Source organism: Oncorhynchus kisutch, linkage group LG25, assembly GCF_002021735.2.
Source record: "Oncorhynchus kisutch isolate 150728-3 linkage group LG25, Okis_V2, whole genome shotgun sequence".
Lineage (NCBI taxonomy): Eukaryota > Metazoa > Chordata > Actinopteri > Salmoniformes > Salmonidae > Oncorhynchus > Oncorhynchus kisutch.
Genome location: NC_034198.2, coordinates 18,794,587 through 18,814,190, shown reverse-complemented (window position 1 = coordinate 18,814,190; position 19,604 = coordinate 18,794,587). Strand labels below are relative to the sequence as shown.

The 19,604-nt window shown below is 41.3% G+C and overlaps 1 protein-coding gene across 5 annotated transcripts in view; it reads right to left on the bottom strand.

The window, feature by feature from the left end:
• myocd (myocardin) overlaps window positions 1-19,604 on the bottom strand; it is a 146,478-nt gene that overhangs the window by 55,545 nt on the left and 71,329 nt on the right. For all 5 annotated transcript variants that reach the window (XM_020460896.2, XM_031804552.1, XM_031804553.1 and 2 more), the window contains exon 4: window positions 450-668. In XM_020460896.2, coding sequence (XP_020316485.1) covers window positions 450-612 — 163 coding nt within the window. In that variant the 5' untranslated portion in view covers window positions 613-668. The remainder of the gene's footprint in view (window positions 1-449; window positions 669-19,604) is intronic.

Below are 19,604 nucleotides of genomic sequence, written 5' to 3'. Positions count from 1 at the left end.
AGCATCCAGTGTGCGTTTACGAACTGACAATGAGATAACACTCTGAGTTTACAATCACCCAGAGCATGTTCTAGCAATCTTTGGTTGTTTAGTACATGGCCTCACATGTGAATCCTTAAGGAGATGGTTGGGGCTAAAGCATAAGAGTGTGTGAACAATGGGTGTAGAGAAAGAAGAGCTCTCCTGTAGGTGTGCCAAAGCATTCAAGGGCCATTTTCTCAAAAGCTGAGGTAACAAGTTTATTAACTTTCAAAGCAGAATTACTTTCCCATTGTTCCAAAACTGTAGTGTATGATATACCATTTTCTAGCTGTGAGTCTCTACTTGTATGCAATGTAAAAAACAACATTTCAAATGTTGCTACTTAAGAGCGAATCACGCCGGTCGGTCACAAATGTTAGTCCTGTTTACATTTAATTAGAATTATAACTAATATTATTGAAACTCACCATTCTTTCCCCCAATGGTTGAGGGATGATTCCTGGTTGTGTGGTTACTGGGGTCCTTCCTGTCCCAGGGGTCCTCCTCGTCCTCTTTAGTCTTTAGGTGTCCAGGACTTTGCCTGTTCTCCTTACTGTGGACAGACAGCTCAGTAGTTTTCACTGCATTCATGTCGCACACTGCAACGCTGTGTTCCCCTCTGGATGACTCCTTTACTGGGGGTCCCCCTGTCAGAGAAAGAGAGGACACATCCTGTCACGACTCCATAGGTTGATGTCATGATAACACAGAGGTCACCGTGCTGGATATTGTTGCTGCCTCAGTGTCTGTCAACTCCTGGTTAAAAACAACAACTGGTCAATTCATATCCAACTGACGTTACAAGACGAGAAATATACGCCATAGATAAACGTCACACAACGAGAAATCTACGCCTTCACATTTTGAATGACGCTGTGGTTCTAAACCCTGTGGTTCTAAACCATTATGTTAGTGTGTGCCGTTCCAACAGCCCTACAGCGTTTAGTATTGTCTTTGGTTTAGAAACCACCTGAGCCTGCTGAGACTGGAGTCGGCACAGCGACCAGCATGCTGCATGCGTCTGTTTGTTTACAGAGCTTAAGCCCACGGACACGTCCTGCTTCTCTCGCCATCCACCCTCCACCGCCACAGCAGCCAACTTCTTAATTTACAGAATTTACAAAGAGCAGACCTTCTTCCCCCTCTGTGCAAATATTAAACACACCACACTCTCCAGATTCAGGAGCTTTGAGAGCCCCCACAACGTGTCGAGGTGAAAAACGAGGCCCCTCACTCTCGTCCGTAGACTAGCCAAGTCTTCTGTGCTGTTCTGTCTGGGCCCCGTACATCATCATCCACTGAGAGGCCTCACAGGCCACCACAAACATACATCAGTGTTTTCTTTAATAAGCTCTGTTTGGAGAACCACTCTGATGCTTAGAGGACAATCATTCCCTCATATGTGATGCCTCATAAAAATAGCAGAGGTATCAAAAAGCTAGGCTACGTCGGCTGGTCTGCCGGGTTAGAGTGTTCAGTAAGTAAAGGCCAAGATTGGAGGGTGAAAACTATGAAAAATCTTTTGAATAATGAAATAACCCGTTCAAAAGAAAACAATAGTGTAAATGTATCATGAAAACATATTAAACAAGTGTAATGCTTGGTTCTGCTTCTCTGCCAATAACACTTTACAAGTTCAACTAATGGTCCCAACTAAATCCTTTCCACACTTGTTAACAATACTGCACTATGATTGAAATAAACTTTTACGCCACAGCCATTCACCAAGACTTGACCAAACAGCCCTGTGAGGGAGAGGAGAGGCCATCGGAAACTGTGTGGTAAGACAGATACAGTATCTCGTCCCACAGATACGTGTAGCGTTCGTTGAGGAGGCACAAAAAGGAGGCTTGTGTACGGTACATAAACACGAGCTAGGGGGGAACAATAACAAAGCCCAGCATTTACCTCAGAAATAAGACAACACTTACAGTAAATTATCCTCCCTGAAACAGCAGAACAGAGAAAAAATGCCTTCGTGCACTCCTTTAATGAGGTCTTAACTGATGGGCCGGAGGTTGAAAGCCCACCCATCGCCATTGACCGAGGAAGCCCACCCTGGCCATTTTATGTAACAGTGACAGCCTAATAAAGGCTGGGATGGCTGGGACTGGTGTCCTGTGTGGCCTACATGGCTCAGCTATAGGATGAGAACTACACATTTCTTATGTAAAAAATGTTGTTCCCTCAGTCAATACGTTTTAGGTGGTAGGGGAGAGGGGTGGGTAAATTGAGCCATTTTTACATCCAGCATCACTCCATCAAGGGAAATATAGTATTCTTTTTAACAAAGATATCTACATGTATTTCAGGATGTTGTGTATCCCTGGAAATAATCTGAATTAATGTAAACATGACAGTTTTGAAAACATAGCTTGTCCAAATAAAGTGGTCCCTTGGCTTCAGGACAGGGTAAATTAAGCCGCCTACAAATGTCTGTTCTGGATGAAATATTACCACTACCCTTTTAAAACCATGTCTATCATTATTTTCCAAACACAATTCAACACAATCGCCTTTTTGCCTTTTAACCCTTTACACTTTGGGAATTGGCCTTTATGGATAGGGCAAAAAAAATATGAAATGTGAAACCATGGTAGAAATGAGTGCTGAGCGATTAACTGACATTTTGGTTAATCGCTCAGTTGGTTCAATTACTTGAATTCCATTGAGTTAGTTTTTGTTGTGAGAAACTCACCGTTTCTCTAGAGAGAAATCTAATCATTCAAATCACGAGAGAAATCAACTCAAGAACTATGTGAGACGCTGGGCTGAAGGGAATTGTAGGTTTCACTAAGCAAATATTCAAACTAGTACAGCCCAGAACATGATAATTACCTACTGTGACAATAATCCATTGAGCCATTTTTTCCGGCTCAGGCAGAGACTTTTTACGCCTGCTATAATAGGTTAGATGGACACAGACTGCAAGAGAGAGTAATGTCTACAACAATGAGAGAAAGGGACAGAGACAGTTCGTGAAAGTATGCCTTATCTTCTTTGAAGAACTAGTAAAATGATTTTGTCAGACAGCTCTGCAGCTAGCTTAGCTAAATAGATGACTAAAGACAGAACAGTATGGGGAGTACAGGGATAACGTTGTCTGGCTGTTTGGCTGCTACTGCCTGAGCAGAGATGAGATGATGACTTTAAGGAATGAGAAGTAATAAAGGCATCTAATAAAAACAAATAAATATTTAACTAAAATATTGTATTGTTTAATAGTAATTTCCTATTTTTCTATTTGTGTCTACTCAATATGGGCCTGACAGAGAGAATATAATATTTTCAATGTTTTGGCAATTCAATGTTCACTATTTCTGGCTTTGATATGTCATTATATCATAATGGATTTAATATATAAAATGTTTATTCACACAGAAATCGAAAAAGAACATGATTATTGTTTTTACAATCACACCGAAACCGAACAAGAAAAACACTAATCGCTCCGCACTAGTAGCAATTGAAATGGAACAGTTAGGAGATAATGGGAAAATGATGAGACCAAAGGTGGGTACACAACAGTTCACCTGACACAAGACTGAATCAGAAACATTACACTAACCATGTTTCCATCCACAATTGTTTTAATGCTAGTAATGTCATACCGTATAAAACATTTTTTTTATGACAGCTGTGACGGAAACAGGAAGTTTCAGTGCAATTTTATAAATGCTGATAGATAAAATTAATTATGCGAGAAATGGCAGTGGAAATATTGATATAATAACCATCATATCGAAGTAAACTTGGAGTCACACAATGACATGGTGTGTGGTCCTCCCACTATGACTCGGGAAATCATGCAGTTTATTAGGCTACAGATTAAATAAATGATGATGAACTTCACACCGTGGTGAAAAAGCACTGTGATCTTGATGCTCCTTTCCAATAAATATCAAGGGTCTGATTCTGGTGACGTGATGATCGATGCTTGACTGCCATTTGACAAATACAAATATTATCCTATCCATAATAATCTCATTGTGTAGACTAGCCTACACGCACTGTATCTGCAAGCTGTTGGCTAGAGCCCACAGTGCCAACACCAGAGTAGGCACTTTTACAATTGAACTGAACTATTTTTTTGTGTCGAAATTATTGGTAGAGTTGAAAATGCAATGGAAAAATATAGATTTTTTTTCGGGACATGAAAACCTAAGCGAAAAAGTACATTTTGTGTGCATTACATCATCACTCGCTGACTTTAATCTGTTTGGTGGAAACACACCCCTGGTGGGAAAATGATCATATTTTCTTTATGCAGATTTAGAATAATCGCATGAAAATCTGATGCCAATTGGATGGAAGCCAACTGCTGTTATTTTTTTTGTGCATTTTTCATTTACTGTACTTTTTTCTGGATACATTCAGTAACATGATAAAAAAATATATTCCTGGAAGATGTGGGGTAGGTGCAACATAAGACAAAAAAACGACAAGGGTTTGAGTGAGATGACTGACTGGTGTCTCCAAGTGGACACACACCTCTCCAAAGTGTGGACATTTCAAGTCCTTTCAATTAAAGAAGTGTCTTCAAATATAAAGTTGTTGGGTTGTTTTCCCTAGCTGTGCCGTTTAGGAACTACACCAAGCACACTTGTAGTTGTTTCATTTGAAACACAACCCTGCAATCACACATTTACTGTTGTTGTTTACGCAGTCAACAAACGGTCCATTATAAATCGCAATCTGGAGGGCATGATTTGAAAGCTTGTTCTATTGCCAATATGACTAGCTAAACTATATAATACAATCTAACAGTGTTAGGCTTTCACAAGGCAATTCAGAGAAACAGAGTTATGAGTACATTCAGGTGCGTGTGCGGCAAATGGTTCTTCACAATAAACAAACGTCGGCTCATTCTGTTCAGAACAACCCAGGGTATGACGCCATGTCATCTTGTAACTGTACAACTAACAGACTCATTCTGTTCAGAACAACCCAGGGTATGACGTCATGTCATCTTGTAACTGTACAACTAACAGACTCATTCTGTTCAGAACAACCCAGGGTATGACGTCATGTCATCTTGTAACTGTACAACTAACAGACTCATTCTGTTCAGAACAACCCAGGGTATGACGCCATGTCATCTTGTAACTGTACAACTAACAGACTCATTCTGTTCAGAACAACCCAGGGTATGACGCCATGTCATCTTGTAACTGTACAACTAACAGACTCATTCTGTTCAGAACAACCCAGGGTATGACGCCATGTCATCTTGTAACTGTACAACTAACAGACTCATTCTGTTCAGAACAACCCAGGGTATGACGCCATGTCATCTTGTAACTGTACAACTAACAGACTCATTCTGTTCAGAACAACCCAGGGTATGACGCCATGTCATCTTGTAACTGTACAACTAACAGACTCATTCTGTTCAGAACAACCCAGGGTATGACGCCATGTCATCTTGTAACTGTACAACTAACAGACTCATTCTGTTCAGAACAACCCAGGGTATGACGCCATGTCATCTTGTAACTGTACAACTAACAGACTCATTCTGTTCAGAACAACCCAGGGTATGACGCCATGTCATCTTGTAACTGTACAACTAACAGACTCATTCTGTTCAGAACAACCCCGGGTATGACGCCATGTCATCTTGTAACTGTACAACTAACAGACTCATTCTGTTCAGAACAACCCAGGGTATGACGCCATGTCATCTTGTAACTGTACAACTAACAGACTCATTCTGTTCAGAACAACCCAGGGTATGACGCCATGTCATCTTGTAACTGTACAACTAACAGACTCATTCTGTTCAGAACAACCCAGGGTATGACGCCATGTCATCTTGTAACTGTACAACTAACAGACTCATTCTGTTCAGAACAACCCAGGGTATGACGCCATGTCATCTTGTAACTGTACAACTAACAGACTCATTCTGTTCAGAACAACCCAGGGTATGACGCCATGTCTTCTTGTAACTGTACAACTAACAGACTCATTCTGTTCAGAACAACCCAGGGTATGACGCCATGTCATCTTGTAACTGTACAACTAACAGACTCATTCTGTTCAGAACAACCTAGGGTATGACGCCATGTCTTCTTGTAACTGTACAACTAACAGACTCATTCTGTTCAGAACAACCCAGGGTATGACACCATGTCATCTTGTAACTGTACAACTAACAGACTCATTCTGTTCAGAACAACCCAGGGTATGACGCCATGTCATCTTGTAACTGTACAACTAACAGACTCATTCTGTTCAGAACAACCCAGGGTATGACGCCATGTCATCTTGTAACTGTACAACTAACAGACTCATTCTGTTCAGAACAACCCAGGGTATGACGCCATGTCATCTTGTAACTGTACAACTAACAGACTCATTCTGTTCAGAACAACCCAGGGTATGACGCCATGTCATCTTGTAACTGTACAACTAACAGACTCATTCTGTTCAGAACAACCCAGGGTATGACGCCATGTCATCTTGTAACTGTACAACTAACAGACTCATTCTGTTCAGAACAACCCAGGGTATGACGCCATGTCTTCTTGTAACTGTACAACTAACAGACTCATTCTGTTCAGAACAACCCAGGGTATGACGCCATGTCATCTTGTAACTGTACAACTAACAGACTCATTCTGTTCAGAACAACCTAGGGTATGACGCCATGTCTTCTTGTAACTGTACAACTAACAGACTCATTCTGTTCAGAACAACCCAGGGTATGACACCATGTCATCTTGTAACTGTACAACTAACAGACTCATTCTGTTCAGAACAACCCAGGGTATGACGCCATGTCATCTTGTAACTGTACAACTAACAGACTCATTCTGTTCAGAACAACCCAGGGTATGACGCCATGTCATCTTGTAACTGTACAACTAACAGACTCATTCTGTTCAGAACAACCCAGGGTATGACGCCATGTCATCTTGTAACTGTACAACTAACATAGTGATCATCAACATTGACACTGTATATAACATTCGTTTTTATGATTTGGAAATGTGAAGTACACATTTGTTTGGCTTGCTTGTACGACATCACAGCGGTTTTTACTATAATCCTCAACGTCTCATCTTTCAAAATACATAGAGTCCTCTTAATTTACAGCAAAAAGTGCCCAATTGCCAGGAGGGATGGGGGCAACTTCTTGTCACGTGTGGTTCTCAAGTTCAGAACGCCTGTCAGTCTAAACCCCTACGTCGCTGTGAAGTGCAGAGCCAGAGCTCTAACGTCATACCATGTTACTGTCCAGCCACTACGTTCCAATTTATTAGTGCCCAAATCTGCACTTTGTAACCTGTATACAGGTATAAGTGTAAAGGGTTAACACCTAACAAACTTTTAAAATACTTTTAGCCTAAGCCAGGCTCTGTTGTTACCTCATATCCCAGCGGTAATGCCTTGCATTATGCCTGGAAAGAAAACAATTTGCTGAACTTGCAATTGGCTCAAACATTGGCTCAACTTACCTCATGGTCATTGGCTCAACTTACCTCATGGTCATTGGCTCAACTTACCTCATGGTCATTGGCTCAACTTACCTCATGGTCATTGGCTCAACTTACCTCATGGTCATTGGCTCAACTTACCTCATGGTCATTGGCTCAACTTACCTCATGGTCATTGGCTCAACTTACCTCATGGTCATTGGCTCAACTTACCCCGAGATGAAACATTAGACTATATTAGCCCACACAGCTACAAGGATGCACTTTCATGCCAGGTTTAGGACCTCAAATTAAAGCTTATATATAGAACAATATTAAAATGATCTACCTTGGTTTAGATACAAGCATCATGAATCCTGGTAGAAATTTGTGATTTTTTATTTTATTTGTATTTTTTACCTAACTTGCTTACCACTTTCTCCAAATTCTACATTTTGTGTTTGGTAACCTAGAAACTAGAGTGGCTCTGCTTACCCCACTCTCCTACAGTCAATGTGATGAAACATTGGAAAAGCTCCAAAGTAGTTCTAGAACTAGGATGAGTTCTAACTCTATGTTCTGAGCTCAACTCTAGATACGTGCCCAGGCAATAGGTCCAGGGTAAGGTGGGAGTGGCTCAAGCCACCCGACTCTGACGCTGTAAAAAAAACCGAGACCCCCTCATCAAAATACTTTTATTTTATTGTCTGATGTTATCTGGACTCATAGAGTGACCGGAGACCTGAGTTACAGAACAATCAGAGGTAAGAAACAAGTCTGAAATGTAGACATCCATCTAGGTGTAAAGAGGGCCTCCTATTTTTTCCCCTTCAGTGCGGGGGGACGACCTGTGTGTTATCTTCCTTTCTAATGACTAACAGATAGAGAGTCGTGAAGAATAAGTCACTGTGTTGTCATTAGACGTGGTGCCGTTTCTACCCTCTTCTCCTGACCTTATCAATTCCCTTAGTTTGGGGGTAGACCCCTGGATGTGTTATCTTCCACTCTCTCTAATGAAAAACAGATTGAGGAGTAATGCGAGTAAGTCTCCCGTCATTGGGTATCTGTGTCATCTGTGCCACGTTTCACGTTTCAGTGACTGTGATGGCTATTTTAGAAATATATTACGCCGTAAAGCATTAGTGACACTGTTTGTTTGTGTGGTCAAAGTTGATGTTATTGTCATTAAGGTTAGGTTTCACTTTCCCATTTTCAGTGCCCGCAATTTTTTTTTAAAGATCAGCTTTAATATTGCAGGTAGATTGAGGCTTCCATCAATGTAATTGTCTGCATCATTTTCAATATTATATATTATTATTATATATATTTTTGGGTAAATATACAGCTTTGGAAAAAATTGAGAGACCACTGCAAAATTATACGTTTCACTGGTTTATTTATTTTATTTATTTATTTTATTTCACCTTTATTTAACCAGGTAGGCTAGTTGAAAACAAGTTCTCATTTGCAACTGCGACCTGGCCAAGATAAAGCATAGCAGTGTGAGCAGACAACAAAGAGTTACACATGGAGTAAACAATTAACAAGTCAATAACACAGTAGAAAACAAAGGGGGAGTCTATATACAATGTGTGCAAAAGGCATGAGGTAGGCAAATAATTACAATTTTGCAGATTAACACTGGAGTGATGAATGATCAGATGGTCATGTACAGGTAGAGATATTGGTGTGCAAAAGAGCAGAAAAGTAAATAAATAAAAACAGTATGGGGATGAGGTAGGTGAAAAAGGGTGGGCTATTTACCAATAGACTATGTACAGCTGCAGTGATCGGTTAGCTGCTCAGATAGCTGATGTTTGAAGTTGGTGAGGGAGATAAAAGTCTCCAACTTCAGCGATTTTTGCAATTCGTTCCAGTCACAGGCAGCAGAGTACTGGAACGAAAGGCGGCCAAATGAGGTGTTGGCTTTAGGGATGATCAGTGAGATACACCTGCTGGAGCGCGTGCTACGGATGGGTGTTGCCATCGTGACCAGTGAGCTGAGATAAGGCGGAGCTTTACCTAGCATGGACTTGTAGATGACCTGGAGCCAGTGGGTCTGGCGACGAATATGTAGCGAGGGCCAGCCGACTAGCGCATACAAGTCGCAGTGGTAGGTGGTATAAGGTGCTTTAGTGACAAAACGGATGGCACTGTGATAGACTGCATCCAGTTTGCTGAGTAGAGTGTTGGAAGCCATTTTGTAGATGACATCGCCGAAGTCGAGGATCGGTAGGATAGTCAGTTTTACTAGGGTAAGCTTGGCTTATAACTATTTATAGGTATGTGTTTAGGTAAAATTAACATTTTTGTTTTAATCTATAAACTACTGACAACATTTCTCCCAAATTCTCCCTAAAATATTGTCATTTAGAGCATTTATTTGCAGAAAATGACAACTGGTCAATATAACAAAAAAGATGCAGTGTTGCCAGACCTCAGATAATGCAAAGAAAGGAAGAGTTCAGAAATCAATATTTGGTGGAATAACGCAGATTTTCAATCACAGCTTTCATGCATCTTGGCGTGCTCTCCCCCAGTTTTTCATATTGATGTTAGGTGACTTTATGCTACTTCTGGTGCAAAAATTCAAGCAGCTCGGCTTTGTTTGATGGCTTGTGAACATCCATCTTCCTCTTGATCACATTCCAGAGGTTTTCAATGGGGTTCAGGTCTGGAGATCGGGGATGATCTTATTTTAGTCCCACCCTTCAGTGCCACTCAACCCCTCCCGTCTATCTATCTCTACCTGTACATGACCATCTGATCATTTATCACTCCAGTGTTAATCTGCTACATTGTAATTATTCACCTACCTCCCCATGCCTTTTACACACAATGTATATAGACTATGTTTTGTAAAAAAAAAAAAATTGAATTCTACTGTGTTATTGACTTGTTTATTGTTTACTCCATGTGTAACTCTGTGTTGCTGTCTGTTCACACTGCTATGCTTTATCTTGGCCAGGTCGCAGTTGTAAATGAGAACTTGTTCTCAACTAGCCTACCTGGTTAAATAAAGGTGAAATATATATATATATTTTTAAATATCTTGTTTTCTATTTACCATATATTTTTTAACTGTGCTGTGATGTTTCACAAAAGTTCTGAACCTTTCTATTCCCATACTTTCTACAGATTGTAAATTAAAGATTTGTTTCTTTTTGTTGCTCAGAGTATTATTATATTATTGATCGATTGACTATGTTTTTAAAAAATCACCCAACAGTGCTATTTGCAGAGTTACCTTCAGCTAAATGTTGCAATTTATCAGCCATTCCTGAACCTGTGACGAAAAACAAGCTACATATGGACAGTACCAAAACAAATGATCTAATGATTCTGTCTCTTCACAGCAAAATCGTTGTATCCCCCATATTCAGTACATTCAGAAAGTATTCAGATTCTGTCAGTCGGTGAGTGTAGCTGGTGCATGAAGTCAGACGCAGGAGAGGAAAATGAGTGAGCAAAGTCATTTATTCAAAAATAAAGGCACATGGGAACAAACACAAACGGTAAATATTATGCACGGGTGAAAACAGCACCCGTCAAAAAACCAGCCATCATGAACCGAAATGAACATAGAAACAATCACGCACAAAAACATGGGGAAAACAGAGGGTTAAATAGACAAACATGTAATTGGGGAATGAAAACCAGGTGTGCAGAAAACAAAGACAAAACTAATGGAAAATGAAAAGTGGATCAGCGATGGCTAGAAGAACAGTGACGTCGACCACCGAACGCCGCCCGAACAAGGAGAGGGACCGACTTCGGCGGAAGTAGTGACACATCCCTTCACTTTTTTTCCACATTTGTTGTGTTACAGCCTAATTCTAAAATGGATTCAATTACATTTTTTCATCATTAATCTACACAAAATATCCCCAAATGACGAAGCGAAAACAGGTTATCAGATATTTTTGCAAATGTATTAAAAATCAAAAACAGAAATACCTTATTTACATAAGTAGTCAGACCCCTTGCCATGACACTCAGGTGCACTGAGCTCAGGTGCATCCTGTTTCCATTGATCACCCTTGAGATGTTTCTCCAACTTGATTGTAGTCCACTTGTTGTAAATTCAATTGATTGGACATGATTTGGAAAGGCACACACCTGTCTATATAAGGTCCCACAGTTGACAGTGCATGTCAGAGCAAAAACCAAGCCATGAGGTTGAAGGAAAGATCTGGGGAAGGGTAGCAAAAAATGTCTGCAGCATTGAAGATCCCTAAGAACACAGTGGCCTTCATCATTCTTAAATCAAGGAAGTTTGGAACCACCAAGACTCTTCCTAGAGCTGGCCGCCCGGCCAAACTGAGCAATCGGGGGAGAAGGGTATTGGTCAGGGAGGTGACCAAGAACACGATGGTCACTCTGACAGAGCTCTAGAGTTCCTCTGTGGAGATGGGAGAAACTTCCAGAAGAACAACCATCTCTGCAGCACTCCACCAATCAGGCCTTTATGGTAGAATGGCCAGACAGAAGCCAATCCTCAGTAAACGACAGCCCAGTTGGAGTTTGCCAAAAAGGCACCGAACGACTCTCAAACCATGAGAAATAAGATTCTCGGGTCTAATGAAATCAAGATTGAACAATTTGGCCTGAATGCCAAGCATCAAGTCTGGAGGAAACCTGGCACCATCCCCACGGTGAAGCATGGTGGTAGCAGCACCATGAGTTGGGCATGTCTTTCAGCTGCAGGGACTGGGAGACTAGTCAGCATCGAGGCAAAGATGAACAGAGCAAAGTACAGAGAGATCCTTGATGAAAACCTGCTCCAGAGCGCTCAGGACCTCAGACTGGGGAAAAAGTTCACCTTCCAACATGACAACGACCCTAAGCACACGTGAAAGACAATGTAGGAGTGTCTCTTATTGACCTTGAGTGGGCCAGCAAGAGCCCGGACCTGAACCCAATTGAACATCTCTGGAGAGACCTGTAAAATAGCTGTGCAGCAACTCTCCCCATCCATTCTGACAGAGCTAGAGATGACCTCTAGAGAAGAATGGGAGAAACTCCCCAAATACAGGTGTGCAAAGCTTGTAGCATCATACCCAAGAAGACTGTGCTGTAATCGCTGCCAAAGGTCCTTCAACAAAGTACTGAGTAAACGGTCTGAATACTTACAGTTGAAGTCAGAAGATTACATACCCGTTAGCCAAATACATTTAAACTCAGTTTTTCACAATTCCTGACATTTAATCCTAGTAAACATTCCCTGTCTTAGGTCAGTTAGGATCACCACTTTATTTTAAGAATGTGAAATGTCAGAATAATAGTAGAGAATTATTTATTTCAGCTTTTATTTCTTTCATCACATTCACTGTGGGTCAGAAGTTTACATACACTCAATTAGTATTTGGTAGCATTTCCTTGAAATGATTTAACTTGGGTCAAATGTTTTGGGTTGCCTTCCACAAGCTTCAATAAGTTGGGTACATTTTGGCTCATTCTTCCTGACAGCTGGTGTAACTTAGTCAGGTTTGTAGGCATCCTTTCTCTCACACGATTTTTCAGTTCTGCCCACACATTTTCGATAGGATTGAGGTTAGGGCTTTGTGATGGCCACTCTAATACCTTGACTTTGTTGTTCTTAAGCCATTTTGCCACAACTTTGGAAGTATGTTTGGGGTCATTGTCCATTTGGAAGACCCATTTGCGACCAAGCTTTAACTTCCTGACTGATGTCTTGAGATGTTGCTTCAAAATATCCACATAATTTCCTCCCTCATGATGCCATCTATTTTGTGAAGTGCACCAGTGTCTCCTGCAGCAAAGCATCCCCACAACATGATGCTGCCACCCCCGTGCTTCACGGTTGGGGTGGTGTTCTTCAGCTTGCAAGCCTCCCCCTTTTTCCTCCAAACATAACGATGGTCATTATGGCCTATTTTTGTTTCATCAGACCAGAAGACATTTCTCCAAAAAGTACAATCTTTGCCCGATGTGCAGTTGCAAACCGTATTCTGGCTTTTTTATGGCTGTTTTGGAGCAGTGGCTTCTTCCTTGTTGAGTGGCCTTTCAGGTTATGTTGATATAGGACTCGTTTTACTGTGGATATAGATGCTTTAGTACCTGTTTCCTCCAGCATCTTCACAAGGTCCTTTGCTGTTGTTCTGGGATTGATTTGCACTTTTCACACCAAGGTACGTTCATCTCTAGGAGACAGAACGCATCTCCTCCTGAGCAGTATGATGGCTGTGTGGTCCCATGGTGTTTATACTTGCGTACTATTGTTTGTACAGATGAACGTGGTACCTTCAGGGATTTGGAAATTGCACCCAAGGACAAACCAGACATGTGGAGGTCTGAAAAATTCTGATGTCTTGGCTGATTTCTTTTGATTTTCGCATGAAGTCAAGCAAAGAGGCATTGAGTTTGAAGTTAGGCTTTGAAATACATCTACAGGTACACCTCCAATTGACTCAAATTATGTCAATTAGCCTATCAGAAGCTTCTAAAGCCTTGACATCATTTTCTGGAATTTTACAAGCTGTTTAAAGGCACAGTCAACTTAGTGTATGTAAACTTCTGACCCACTGGAATTGTGATACAGTGGATTATAAGTGAAAGACAGTGAAATAGTCTGTTTGTAAACAATTGTTAGGAAAATGACTTGTATCATGCACACAGTAGATGTCATAACTGACTTGCCAAAACTATAGTTGGTCAACAAGAAATTTGTGGAGTGGTTGAAAAACAAGTTTTAATGACTCCAATTTAAGTGTATATAAACTTCTGGTTTCAACTGTATATACCAAATCTGAAGTCAGTCTGACTGATGGTTCATGAGAATAATATTTTTTAAGTATTTTTGATAGTATAGGTATATAGTATGTGCTAATATGCATCTGTAGGTACAGTGCAACAATATTTGAATGCAGCAACCGTTTCTTTCTGAAAACCATTACAGACTGTCTTACAATTACAATCTGGAGTGAATCTGACATATGGTTCATGAGGAGAAGATTATTGCAGATGATTTTGAAGATTACATACGCAAATAATGACTTGTTAATATTTCCTTGTTTTTTGAGATGTCAATACCAAATTCAGTGTGGTTCATGTTGGGGACGTGCATGACAGCACTGACAAGTTTCAAGTTGATAGGCCACTGTGGTTTAAATGGACACATCTCATTTTTGATTTGTCAACTTTTGACTATCCCTTAGCTTTTCTCAAGACAGGTCTTGAACTAAGAACAGACATAACCCTTTGGTCACTCCAGACTTGACTGCCCTTGACCAGCACAAAAACATCCTGTGGCGCACTGCACTAGCTTCGAATAGTCCCCGCGATATGCAACTTTTCAGGGAAGTCAGGAACCAATATACACATTCAGTTAGGAAAGCAAAGGATCCTCTCAGCTTCCCGCTGCACTCAGGCTAGGAAACACTGTCACCACCAATAAATCCACTTCTCTACGGCTGGCCACGCTTTCCACCTGGCTACCCCAACCCCAGCCAACAGCTCAGCACCCCCTGCAGCAACCGGCCCAAGCCCCATAACCCCTCCCCCCACTTCCCCTTCACCCAAATCCAGACAGCTGATGTCCTTAAAGAGCTGCAGAATCTGGATCCCTACAAATCAGCTGGGCTAGACAATCTGGACCCTCTCTTCCTAAAAATTATCCGCCACCATTGTCGCAACCCCTATTACTAGTCTGCAAACCTCTCTTTCGTATCGTCTGAGATTCCTAAAGATTGGAAAGCGGCTGCGGTCATCCCCCTCTTCAAAGGGAGAGACACTCTAGACCCAAACTGTTACAGACCTATATCCATCATGCCCTGTCTTTCGAAAGCCTTCGAAAGCCAAGTGAACAAACAAATCACCGACCGTCTCGAATCCCACCTTACCTTCTCCGCTATACAACCCGGTTTCCGAGCTGATCACGGGTGCACCTCAGCCACGCTCAAGGTTCTCAACGATATCATAACCACCATCAATAAAAAAACAGTACTGTGCAGCCGTCTTCATTAACCTGGCCAAGGCTTACGACACTGTCAATCACCTAATTCTTATCGGCAGACTCAACAGCCTTGGTTTCTCTAATGACTGCCTCGCCTGGTTCACCAACTACTTCTCAGACAGAGTTCAGTGTGTCAAATTGGAAGGCCTGTTGTCCGGACCTCTCGCAGTCTCTATGAGGGTGCCACAAGGTTCAATTCTCGGACAGACTATTTTCTCTGTATATATCAATGATGTCGCTCTTGCTGCGGGTGATTCTTTGATCCACCTCTACGCAGATGACACCATTCTGGATACATCTGGCCCTTCTTTGGACACTGTTAAGAAACCTCCAAAGGAGCTTCAATGCCCTACAACACTCCTTCCATGGCCTCTAACTGCTCTTAAACACTAGTAAAACTAAATGCATGCTCTTCAACCGATCGCTGCCCACACCTGCCCGCCCGCCTTGCATCACTACTCTGGACGGATCTGACTTAGAATATGTGGACAACTATAAATACCTAGGTGTCTGGTTAGACTGTAAACTCTAATTGCAGACTCATTAAGCATCTCCGATCCAAAATTACATCTAGAATCTGCTTCCTATTTTGCAACAAAGCCACCTACACTCATGCTGCCAAACAAAACTGACTATCCTGCCGATCCTTGACTTCAGCGATGTCATTTACAAAATAGCCTCCAACACTCTACTCAGAAAATTGGATGCAGTCTATCACAGTGCCATCCATTTTGTCACCAAAGCCCCATATACTACCCACCACTGCGACCTGTATGCTCTCGTTGGCTGGTCCTCGCTACATATTCGTTGCCAAACCCACTGGATCCAGGTCATCTATAAGTCTTTGCCAGGTAAAGCTCAGCCTTATCTCAGCTCACTGCTCACCATAGCAACACCCACCTGTAGAACGTGCTCCAGCAGGTATATTTCACTAGTCATCCCCAAAGCCAACAACTCGTTTGACTGCCTTTCCTTCCAGTTCTCTGCTGCCAATGACTGGAACGCATTGCAAAAATCACTGAAGTTGGAGACATATTTCTCCCTCACTAACTTCAAGCATCGGCTGTCAGAGCTGCTCACCGATCGCTACAGCTGTACACAGCCCATCTGTTAATAGCGCATCCAACCAACTACCTACTTCATCCCCATATTTTTTTAATTATTTTTTTATGATCTTTTGCCCATCAGGATTTCTACTTGCACATCCTCATCTGCACATCTATCACTCCAGTCTTAATTGCTAAATTGTAATTACTTCGCCACTATGGCCTATTTATTGCCTTACCTCCTTACTTCATATGCACACGCTGTATAAAGATTTTCTATTGTGTTATTGACTGAACATTTGTTTATCCCATGTGTAACGCTGTGTTGTTTGTGTCCCACTGCTTTGCTTTATCTTGGCCAGGTCGCAGTTGTAATTGAGAACTTGTTTTCAACTGACCTACCTGGTTAAATAAAGGTGAAAGAAATATATATTTGAATAAATAAATGTAGCATGGGCCTTCATTCCACATTTGGTGTGATTTGGTACTGTGGCTCATGAGAAGACGATTTTGAAAGGATCTTTTGCATATTTTAATATATTAGCTAATGTGCCTCTACTGGTATCGTGTGGCCATCTTTGAATGCATCAACACTATTTCCTCAAACTATTTACAGACTATTGTGATAAGTCAAAAGACCACATTTGGGGTAAATCTGACTTTTAGTCCGTGAGAAAAAAAAGTTTCGATTATTTTAAGCATTAGCGCAAAGGCCCCACAAAGGCCCTGAGTTGAACCTAGTTTCCAATGTCATCTTACAGAAAGCGCCTCACACATCTAAGATATCCTCCAAATCCTCTCTATCAGTTTCCGGGTCCTCTCACTGACAAATTATTAATTTCTCCAGGAATGTTTTCTTTCTTTTTGTATCTTTCCTGATTCTCTCACACTCTCTCTTTTCTTATTTCTGTTCTTCCCCCTGTTGGACCACCAGCTGGGCTGAGGGCTGACTGGCTGGCTGGCTACATTTATTTATGTTGGGGTTAAGCCAGGACTTCCTGATTGGGAATTTACAGAGGAATTAATAGAGGGATTCTCTGTTGAAGCTAATAAGCATATCTTTGTTGCTTATCATATTCTATTATGGTACGATGATAGTTGCTGGCTGACAAACTGTGATGCTTGAGGTATGTGCTCATATTTTTTAACTGCGTTATTTGGATGCACCTATTGTAAGCTGCTGTAGATACTATTATCTGCTAAATGATTCTAAATGTAGCAGTAGTATGGCATCTTATCCTGAGCTAATTCTACATTTAACTGCTTCAGACTTTGCTCTACCGTGACTTATTTACTTCGAACACTTAACGGAGTCTGAAAGAAATACATTACTCTGGTCCACGATTGTGGTTTTCCCCAAATGTAAAACAGGCCCCAGTGGAGCTTTAGAGTAAGTATCAGTAAGTAGCATATTGCCCTCTCCTACTAAAATGGTGTGTATTCTCAGTGTTTCCCTGTGGTCTTACAATGTCTAACGTGACCTAATGCTTCCTGCTGGACAATCCTTAGAGCTAATGAAGAAGGAGAGGATGAAGGAGCTCGAATCCAGCAGCATGATGGGTAACATGAGGATGACATGTGAGCGTGTATCAATGAGTGGTGACATACACTGTTTCAAACATAGACATAGAATGCATTCACATTGGAGTTCACCTTCTCCTTCTATGTTATGAATTATGTCATTCTTTGGCTTTAACTCGATACAGTGCCCCCTGGCAAGGCGCAGGCATGTTTTTATCCCAAACTGTGGTCTCAAACTGTAGAATCCAATGTTAGCAGCCAACATTGTCATAGTCTGTGATTTGTGTAATAGACGACTACAACCGGAGCCCTTCCACGTGCTCGAGAGGGAAAGAATGTTAAAAAAAGATGGTGTTTCAGGATTTGTTTGAAAGTAAATAGACTCTGGACTAATGAAAAGGTACTGGTTCTATGTACGCCTCGCTTTGCAGCTCCGACAAGTTGTTATTAAATGATTTTTTAACAGAGGATTTGGCAAGATTTAGAACTTTTGCCATTCTATAATAAACAATGGCATGGACCATATTGAAAATATTTACTTAATTTTCCAAAGTGACTTATGGCAACACTGGCCACTAAACAGAGTGTCGTGAGTGTTATGGCGTCAGGTGCCACGGACTGTATAAATACCGCCTGTACACTTGTTTATAGGAAAAGCCCATCTGGCTTTGGCTAACACAGGCAGCCCGCTCTGGTGACCCCTCGGCTTGTTCGAATGGAAAATATAACAGGAGTATTGCTAAGCGGGGATTGCAGTTACAGCAGTCAATTGTCAAGTGACGGACAAGATAATGTTGTAAAAGACTGCAGACTCCAGATCTGAAAACCAAGCCTTTCTCCCGAAGAGTAAACACACCGACAGGAGGCTTTTGAAGAACTATCCAGGGGTAAAACACACGCTCTCTCTTTTTCTTTCCTCCCATTTTGGGGGGTTTATAAATGATTACAGCGTTATAGAAGCTTAGCAAAATGAAAAAGTTCAAGTAGGTGATGACTGGACGTGTGAACCAAAGATGCATTTCCTGCTTGTTTCATTGATATCTAGCTATGCGGGGAGAGAGTAGGCTGATTTTAGGATGTTGCGAGAAAATAAATGCCTTCACTTTACTGCAAGTCTCCATTGTAGGTGCAATACCGGGTCAAACATTATTTATACTATTTTCTAAATTGTAGAATAATAGTGAAGACATCAACACTATGAAATAACACATATGGAATCATGTGTCAAACAAATCAAAATATATTTTATATTTGAGATTATTCAATTAGCCACCCTTTTCCTTGACGACAGCTTTTCACACTCTTGGCATTCTCTCAACCAGCTTCACCTGGAATGCTTCTCCAACAGTCTTGAAGGTGTGGTCCAACTCATCTCAAACCATCTCAATTGGGTTGAGGTCGGGGGATTGTGGCGACCAGGTCATCTAATGCAGCACTCCATCACTCGCCTTCTTGGTAAAATATCCCTTACACAGCCTGGAGGTGTGTTGGGTCATTATCCTGTTGAAAACCAAATGATACTCCCACTAAGCCCAAACCAGATGGGATGGTGTATCGCTGTAGAGTGCTGTGTCAGCCATGCTTTTTAAGTGTGCCTTGAATTCTAAATAAATCACAGAC